General features: G+C 39.5%; 1 protein-coding gene across 2 annotated transcripts; it reads left to right on the plus strand.

The window, feature by feature from the left end:
- The first annotated feature begins 5,034 nt into the window (after nt 1–5,034).
- On the plus strand, nt 5,035–9,887 carry ddit3 (DNA-damage-inducible transcript 3). 2 transcript variants are annotated; one of them, XM_086117654.1, is made up of 4 exons: nt 5,035–5,184; nt 6,195–6,256; nt 7,050–7,294; nt 8,399–9,887. In XM_086117654.1, the coding sequence occupies exons 3-4, from the start codon at nt 7,139–7,141 to the stop codon at nt 9,125–9,127; spliced, it is 885 nt and encodes a 294-aa protein (XP_085973780.1). In that variant the 5' UTR covers nt 5,035–5,184; nt 6,195–6,256; nt 7,050–7,138; the 3' UTR covers nt 9,128–9,887. The 2 variants fall into 2 exon arrangements, with proteins under 2 accessions (XP_085973780.1, XP_085973779.1); XM_086117653.1 differs by having other exon boundaries at nt 7,082–7,294.
- The last annotated feature ends 2 nt before the right edge of the window (nt 9,888–9,889 follow it).

Raw genomic sequence — 9,889 nt, forward strand, 5'->3', positions numbered from 1 at the left:
CGTATGGCGGAAAAACATCCTTCCGCAACTTTTTGTTTGAAAGCATGTTTAAGAAAGGAAGTACAGACCTTTGGGGTATTCCACGGCTGCAGCAGAGAAAGAAGGGCGTGTCCTCACTGTACAAACAGCGCTCGTATCGTGTGTGTCCTCATCTAACAGGCTGCCAAGACCATCTGCACTCAATTAGATCGCACAACACAGCATTGTTACTGGAAAGTGAGGAGGACTGATGATGACGATAAGTGACTCTTGTTTAGGAGTGTGTGTCAGTATTGGGACACTTGCGATGCTACATTGTTCACGCCTGCCTTAAAACCAATGTTGGTACGACCTTTATGCAGTTTCGTCATCACAACGTAGGCGCTGATAATGTACATTGCGGAAAATCAGGCACAATTCAAGTGGTTTTACTTGAATTTTGACACCCTCAAAAAAAGAAAAAAACCCACTGCAAACTAAAGCTTTGGATATACCTGATTTATAAAATTGATATCACCATTGACTTTCTTGATCCACAGTGAAAATATTTTTGAAAAACATAGCTGAAGAAAATATATTTTCAAACATCTACATTGAAATATCTACTTAGATTTTAATATCCACATTCAAAGACAATTCTGCATTAAAAACAATATGAAAACCATATACATTAAGTTACTTGAGGGGAGAAAAACATTCAAATGTTTTTCTATTCACATTATAGAAAATGCTTTTTTCACCTTAAAATAGCTGCAAAAAACGTACCAATGTTCCCGATCATTTAAAATGCACAATAAATAAAATTGCTAAATTTAATCCACATTAAATACGTCATTAGAAAATTACATTAAAAAATAAACGAACATCAAATATCACTTTTTAATGTATAAAAATCAAAACTGCATTCAATAATGAATAACATTAAGAAATATTTAAATTTTCAAAGAAAATGAATTTGACAAAAATCATGGGTCACAATGCTTACTTTACTAAACGCTTTGAAAATGACCTGATCTGGTCTCATTCTTTCTTCCTTGATCCGATAAAGATGCTATTTTGTCATGTTCTTGCTTTCCACCGTGCAGCATAAAGCACCACAAATTAAACAAACACGTCAGACATCTACTTTGTGAGGCCATGTTAGACTTTAGGGTTTATTCTATCTATCACCACATTAGCAGCTGTATCGCTCTGTCTCGCCTTGGAGCCAGGATGTTTTCCGACAGCTGCCGCGCGCGTGTGTGTGTGTGTGTGTGTGTGAATAGCGGGCTGAGCTGACTGGGTGTGGCTCGAGTCTTGCTTGACCAAGGCAGTGTGGTTCTCAGCACGAAACAGGAAATGGAACTTGCTGCAATGCAGGAAATCCTCTGGTTCCTCAGTACACTACCCATAAAACAGCTCAACTTCGACGGTTCTTTTACTTTATTTTACTTTTGTTTGACGGCATCAGACTTATTTTTACAGTTATGGCATTTTACAATATTACCATATGAATTGGGGGCATAAATAACTTTGATGACAGTTTGACCCCAGGGTCAACAGTTCAGCTTTATAAGGTTCTGCCAAGATTGTCTTTCACTTTATTTTCATATTATAATAAAGCACCACACTTATTTTTAAACTTTTCCTACATTTTTTAATGTTACAACTTTCTACCAAGTTTTCGATTTAGATATTGCATTATTTATATATATATATACTGTATATATTTTTTCATTTCATTGCTTGTGCTCAACTGAGGTTCCACAATGGGTCTTATTTTATTTTTTAAAATACAGAATCAAACTTATTTCCACACATGGAATATTAAAACAAGGTTTCAATGTTTTATAACAGTTTGATCTTGGAATAGAGTTAGACAACTACAATTTGGAAAGTTCCACATGACGTATTTTACATTATTTTGGTTCTCTTATACATCACCTGACTAAAATTGGCACTTATATGGCATGTTCCAACGTTACAACTTTACACTTAAGGTTTTATAAACAGTTGTGCTCAACTTTTGAGGTTCCACAAAGGAACCTTTACTTAAACTTGGTAGCTTCCAGCGCACAAGGGTTATATACAGCTCCAAACTTACTTCTACTCGTCTGGCATTTTGAAACCTTTGATTAGTTAAAACTGAAGGTTTAAAGACAATTTAATCAAGGAATTCGCCTGACTGCATTCACCTTCGCAGTTTCCACGAGATGTCGTTTGGTTTTACTGTACAACGGCCAACTCATTTTTATTCTTTGAATGTTACAATATTAGAGCAAGGTTTTAAAATAAGTTACACAACAGAACAGATTAATTGGCTCAATTGTGTTCAGCTTGTGAGGGTTCATGGGAATGTCATCCTTCGGGGTTCCAAATATTACAAACAGCTCTCAGTAAGATTCACCAACAAAGCTCTTGGTGAAATGATTCACTCGCAGGCTGTCTCAATACAATATTTTATGTGTGTTTCTTTTTTAAATCAGAACACATTGTCGGACTTACTCATGTGTGCCTTTGACTTGGAAGTCTCGTTGAAGAAAAATGAATGAAGTAAACATCGTGTGTGTGTGTGACTGTTAAACAAATGAAAATGATGCAAGCCGGGTTGTAAACAAGATCTCGCTAATGAAAAGAGCCCATCCTGACAAAGTCAACAGACAGCCGGGTGGAGGTGGAGGAGGGCGTGAGGGAGGTGGGTGGGTGGGGGCGTTGGGGTTGTGGCGGTCCAAGTGTGCCGAACTACTCAGCAACAGCCACCCGAGCCGTGACGCGTTGCTGGTGCTGTAAGCCGGTCCTGGAGACAAGTGTTTGAGCTCGCGATTCGCTGCTTGCCGCTGTTGCTATGAGGGGCCGCGCGCGCCGCCGCCGCTACGTGAGCGCGCACGGTTTTGGATTTGCATAGCGCGCACCGGGTTACAGGGTGTGAACGTCTTGTTTACGTGACGCTTTGTAACCAAAAAAATGTCTTACATGAACTCTTTGACACGTGTGCCTGATGGAACGCCTGTTAATTTATCCGCCAGTGGCTATAAATAACGATGCGGCTAAAGAGATCATTTGTGTACGGTAATTGCGTTGATAATCACGTAACCAAACGCGCAAAATGGGATTAATAGCCATGGTAGCATTGGTGGACAAACTGCGGCCCATGGACCGCCACATCATCGACTCCTGTTATGAAAACAAAACAAATATATAGTTATAAAAGCATTTAACCACAAAGGCTACGAAACAATAAACTTTCGTCTGATTGTTGCATCATATTTGTTGTTTTTTTACACCCCTGGGATAACTACGACTCTTCTACTAAAATCCACTTGCTTTTGTTTACAACAGAATAAACAAACTAATTTAGACATTAGTAAAATAATATACAGTGGTACAAGGTGGGGAAAAAGTCGGTGTAGTTTACACATTTTTAAGTCTATTTAAGGGCGAGGGAGAAATGATAGGGGGGAAGGACTAAATGAAGGCAGGAAAGAAGTTGTATGAAACAATAGTACAAAAGGAAGGAATTAAAAGGTAAAAGACAAAGAAACTAGGGAGGGTGGTAAGAAGGTAGAAAGGAATGGCGGTAGCAAGGAAGAGTAGTGAAGAATTAAGTCATGAAGGATGCAAAGAAGGAAATACTGAGGAAGTAATGAAAAGGGATGAAGGAAATAAAGGATAAAGAAAAAGAACAAAGCAAAGAAAGGGAAGAAAGGAATAAAGGATGAAAATAAGGGTACAGCCCCAAGCAGTTACCTCCATCTTTAAAGAAGGAAAGTAGGAATGAAAGGAAGAGAGAATCCAGAAAAAGAAGACAGCAAGTGAAGGACAGGTAGGAAAGAAAGATTAAAGGAAGGATGAACAATTATAGAAACAAAAGAATGATGAGGAAGTCGGGACGTTTTTTCTAACATAAAAATAATCTGTGATTAGATGATATGTGCGGGGTGCTGAAGCACGAGAATACAGCAGTCCACTGAATTGTAATTGTGTAATACAGTACGTACCTTTTGTAATTTCATCTTTCAATTTGGATTAAATGCCTTTTGTTTGCAATTTGTTGAATGTGTTGCGTGTGTGAATATTATCAGATGCAGTCCAGTTTACGATGTTGATGCAGAACTTGAAAATGGGTTCATTCAATCGCGTTTTTATCAGGCATGATGCATGCTCACTTGGGGATAAGTATGGACATTGGCTTGACCAGTTTTCTTTTTCTCCCGCGACATATTTTTTCTGTGGTTTTTGTGTCTCATCTTTTTATTTAGAGGAAACTATTGTAAATCAGTCAAAAAGTGAAAACTGAATACTAACTAAAACACCAGTTTGAAATCCATTAGAACAGCAATATATCCTCATAACTAGTGCAGGTTTCGTCGTTATTAGTTAAAAATATTTTGTACGAGACAAGTTCAAGTCGCATGTACGCGCACGCGGTCGTTTTGACACGATCCCGGAAGTCATTGGCAGAGCGCTCCGTCCGTGACGTGACGAAGCTTGTAAACTCGAAACCTTTGTGGTGTTTACACGTTCATCATGTGAAACATTCCAGGCGCCCAATTGTCCACTCGATACACGCCACGCGTCTGTTGATCGGTGCCGCATCTCCTTTTGTGACGTGTAAAAAAATAATGAGTGGGCGTGGAACGTCACGACGCTAAATATCAAACAATTCTTCGACATTGGCTTGCCGTGCATATATGTGTATTTTTAGATGCATTTTTGTTCGAGGCAACGCTATTTAATAAAACATGTTCGGATTCTGCCGGTGTTATCCCCAGCTAGAAACCGGTTGCCAAGAATTGCATCATTCCTTTCATGTGACTCCCATACGCCCCAAATTCGTCCTGGCCGTCTTATGACTGCATCACAACTGCGCTTCTTACAAACTATACAGACAAGTGGAACGCACTCAACCTTGCTAGCCAAACAAAACCCGACCTTCCTGCCTGAATCTCCTCCGTTCTCATTGGATGTCGTCAAGGAAAACAGATTAACTGCATCCTTGCAATTGGACCGCTCATACGCCTCTTTGACGTCATATAGTAGACCCGTGTCGCCCTGCCATAGTTCGGTTGGCCTCGCTCCTTATAAACAGCGCCGGGAGTTTCCGTTTAAGCACATTCGGCTGTCAAGTGTTGAACAATGGTTAACATGAGCTATCACCCATTCCCACTAAACTATCAACATTCGACCCAGCGACAGTCAAAACGGCGAACTAATAAAAGGAAAAGGGTAAGTGACAACTTTTGACCTTTAGTTAATTTTTCGTTTTTATTATTTAAGGACTTTTTTTCCAAGTCTTGGCGAAAGTCAACGGGGGAAACTTTTTTTTTAAAGAATGGGAACCGTTCTGAATGTCTTCAGTCGCTCTGAAGTGAGGCTGTAGCTTTCTAAATATATATTCGCCGGAGGTGTCGCACGACTCGAGCAAAGTTTCAACATTCGCGTGCGTCAAAGTTAGAAGAGACAATTGGATAGATTATATCAATATATCATTTAGATGACAAGAGAAATATTTAAGACACAGCTGCAAAGTATTGGTTTTCCTTTTAACAAACCCAACACCGAACTACAGACTTGCGTCGCAACAATTCTTTTGAAAGTAATAAAATGTAAATATTTAACCGGTGTCGTTTTTTAACGTCTTCGCGTTTTCGATAGTTTCGCCCATTCGAGACGCAATAGTCCTTTTTTCCATGACGTAATTGTCTTGGCTCATAGCGGCCAATTCAATAGGACTCGACAATAATCATAATTTAAAAAGTACCTTTGACCGTAGACAATTTTTAACACAGCTAAAGATTGCAACAATTGTCAAGTAAATAACATGACAACCTCTTAAGGTATGTGCATTTGATGTCATTTTTGGTAGCGGCCAAACGGAACATGCCATTTAATGAAGTCCCTTTTTTTAACAACCACTACAATAAAACTTTCATTTCGGTTTTATTCGTATTAATGTTTGGTTCTGGCTACAGTGCGCGTTTAAGGCGAGCAAGAGGTAGGACTATCGGGTGCCGTGAGAGGTTGAAATCAAAGTCTATTCGCCGTTCTCATCTTGTTTATCGATTACAAAGCGTGTTGTGATGCGCTTTGGAGCACAGGGGGCGCAGTTGAGATCCGCTCGGTCTTTGTTTAGAGTTAACGGGTAGAACGTCTGTCTTGGAACAGAGTTGTGTTGCCCACTTTTTTTTTCTGTTACTCATTCATTTATGACTGAATTAGAAAAATTATTCTTCCAGATTTGTAGGGGCAAAATATCCCAAGCCGATTTGCAGACCTGATTAAGGGAGATCTTCGAAAGGTAAATTAAAATTTCTCATTTTCAATAGCATTTGACAGTTTTCCTTTTTTGTAATATATACAATTTGCATTTTGAACTTCATAAATGCTTTGATTTTCAACTTTGTTTGACTTTGATGCGCATGTGTAGTTATTCCCATTTGCAGTTTAACTTGACTTTGATGTATGTTTTTTTCTGTCTGCATTTACTATTCATAACTGTAGCTTTAATGTTCAACGTAAATTGACCGTTGTGTGCTTTTAACCTTTTATGTACATTTTGACTTTTCAAATTCTCAATGCAAGTAATTTTCAATTTGTTGATTTTATGCTCGTTCTTTTCCATTTACAATGTGCATTTTAAATGAAATTAGTGTAGCCTTAATTATAAAAGAAATTGCATTTTAACGAAATTTAATTTTTAAACTGACCTCACTTTGAAACATTTTGAATCTTTTAACGCGAAGATAAAAATAAGTCCTTTTTGCCAGTCATGTTCTACATGCGATTGGCATCTTAAAAAGTGAAAATGCAGTTTCATTTAAATTTTAACTGAATTTTCTTTACAAGCATTTTCCATTATTTTCTTGTCACAACGATAGCTTTAATTTTCCATTTAATTCACTTTGTGCTTGTATGTTTTTTTTTCCAACACGTATTCTGCATTTTTTACCTTAAACCAAGGAATCAAAGTAAATGATCTATTTTGCATATTCAACTGTTTCATAATGTGATTTGATCAGATTTTTTTTGAAAGGGAGTGGCACCATTCCACAGTTTTTCCATCACGCTGTTACACACTTGAATTCCCACAGGAGCAAATTTGGCATATCTCTCGTGCCGTCAGGTCCCAAGTGAAGAGTGTGTGGCCGAGTGTGGAGTACATTGCGAGTTGACTGGCGAGATGACTGCCGAGTGGCTGCACCTGCCCCCGCCGTACCCACCAGGCGTGGGGCCGCTGTGTGGCGCAGAGTTGGAGGCGTGGTATGAAGACCTGCAGGACATTCTGGGCTCGGACGCGGGAGGGGCAAAGCTGGCACGTGCCCCCTCGTATGGCGAGGTGAGTGGCTTAAGAAGGAGGGGACCTGGGTGGTCACACTTATAAAAACCAAAATAAATTCTATTTGTTCAATGTAGAGCCAGGTGTGTCCAAAGTAAAAATGATAGAGGGGGTTAAGAGTGGGCTCTTCACCATCCACCCATTTTCTACCGCTTATACAGGGTTGGGTTGTGAGGGCAGCAGCTTTATAATTTTGTATGTATAATAAGTATAATTGCATTAATCATTTAAAATATTTTTTGGGGGGAAAACAAGATAAAAATAAAACAAGAGACCAGTTGCCTCAATTCAGCCTTTGCGTCTTTTTATGTCCTGAATGACCGGGAATCTACACAAAGAAAAAAATAATTTTTAACAAGTTCTTGGGTATTTTTTTTTAATATAGTGACATTAAGTTAAAAATGACATAGGCAATTATGCTATTAGGCTAACGATGTTTAATATGTCGTGTGTCAACACACAAAGCAATTAAAGAAAAAACTGTCCAAACCTCCGATCCGTGTTACTGGTGACAAAGCAAAGTTATTCATGTGATATATATGAGGGGGGGAAAAGTTACAAAAAAAAAGTTATTTTACAAAAATGAAACCTTGTAACATGTAAATTTAAATATAAGTGACAACAACAAAAAATGTTTTCTTTTAAAGAAATCTGAATCTCTGGGCACTAGACTGACAATATTAATGTGACATTAAAAAGATGAGTCTTTTCAAAATAAATTTAAACAAAGGACATAATAATAGAAAGCCGTTAATATTGTAATATACAAATTGAAGTGACATTTTTATAAAGTGGTAATTTTTTAAACATTCCTATAATTTAAAATACTCTGAAAGCTACAGTTTTTAAATAACATCTTACAGCTCTTAAAACTAAGTTTTTTTTTCAAACATAAGTATATTTAAAATAAAGTATCATGTTAAACTTTTGTTTCATTTTTGTGTAAATTTTAACCATTTTTTTTCCTCATCACCCGATAATGTGGAATTCGAATGTGTCAAGCCAACAAAAATTGTGCAGTGGGCTGCCAAATGGCCCCCAGGGCGGTAGTTTGAATGACAGAGGCGTATTGTGACATCACGTTTTCTGGCGTCGTACTTACAGGAGCCCGAGTTCTTGGATGTGCTGGAGAGTTGCTCCCTGACGTGGCTGACAGACGGAGGTCAGACGTGGGGAGAGGGCGTCCAGAGGACGACGGAGCAGATCCACAACGCCCAGCCTCTGCATCACACCTCATCTTCCACCACGTCCTGCTTGACTCTGACAGAAGAGCGGAAAGCGGAGGCGAGGAGCAGCGATGGCGACCTGCTGCCCCCAGAGTTCTTCGAGTTCCTGAGTGAAGGAGGAATGGTGGATACAAGCGGTTGTTATTATTACCATCACCACCAGCAGCAGGCTAACAGCGTCCATCCAGCGTCTCCATCAGTCAGTGAGGAAGAGTTGCCCTGCGTCCCCGATTCGCCATCTTGCTCCTCGTCGTCTGCCTCACAGTCACCTTCCCAGCGCTGCTCTTCCCCATCGTCACCAGTCTCTTCCCCGTCCATCTACTCACCCTCGCGCCTGGGCAAGCGGCGGCGAAGCGAGAGGCCTGACAGCACCTCGTCATCCCCGGGCGCCTCCTCCCAGTCGCAGCAGCGCGCCACGTCGTCGTCCTCGTCTTCATACTTGTCCGCCAAAAAGAGTCGCAAGGAGAGGGAGCAAGAAAACGAGAGGAAAGTGCAGGAGCTGACAGAGCAGAATGAGCGCTTGAAAGCGGAGATCGAAAGGTTGGGCGAGGAAGTGCAGCGCACACGGCGAGCCCTCATTGAGAGACTTGTCAACACCAAGAAATGAGCTTGAAGACAAAGGAGTAGTGAAGAAATGCTCGGTGTGTACACGCTCCTTAGACCGGAAGGTATGAAAACCAAAGAGATTTTAAGATGTTTGGAAAAGATGATGAAAGTCAAAGAGTGAAAAAAAAGCTGCAACATGACTGCGGCAAAACTGAAAAGACAAAGCATGTGGAAGGCAAAAGAAGCAGGCTCTTGAGTGCATATCATACAGTGGTCGCAAGGTTTGGAACAATAAGTTTATCCACCGATTTGAAGTGTTTGATGATTTGTATGTTTGAAAGAAAGGAATTCAATTTGAGGGCATTTCGTTGTCATCCTTTCCTGCCATTTTGCAATAAATTGTAACTTCTCCTTCAAGGGCTGCAATATGGCTAGCAGAGATTATTTGCCCCAATTTGTAGATAGAGGAGCTCAGGAATGTTTTGAATATGCCCCCTTGCTTTGAGAGTATGACAATTCCCCCCGTGCCCCCTATTTTGTAAGCCGTCACTTGCCTGTATGTGTATTTAAAATTCAAGCAGGTTGCACCCACCTAAACTTTCTACAGGTGACCTTTTTTATTCTATGTTGGAACTGGTGGTATATCCACATGCTATTTTTATATAACGGTAACATTTACTGTACTCATCTGTACTGTTTATTACAAGTTATGATACATAAATAATGCATGTTTTTTTAAAATAATTGATTTCATGTTCTTTAACATTTTTAAGATGTCACTGTAACCCCAAATTTGCAATAAAAGTGATTTCTTTTTTTGGTT

This window comes from Hippocampus guttulatus, chromosome 8 (genome assembly GCF_054856545.1).
Source record: "Hippocampus guttulatus isolate MCC_2025c chromosome 8, RoL_Hgut_1.0, whole genome shotgun sequence".
NCBI classification, from domain to species: Eukaryota; Metazoa; Chordata; class Actinopteri; order Syngnathiformes; family Syngnathidae; genus Hippocampus; species Hippocampus guttulatus.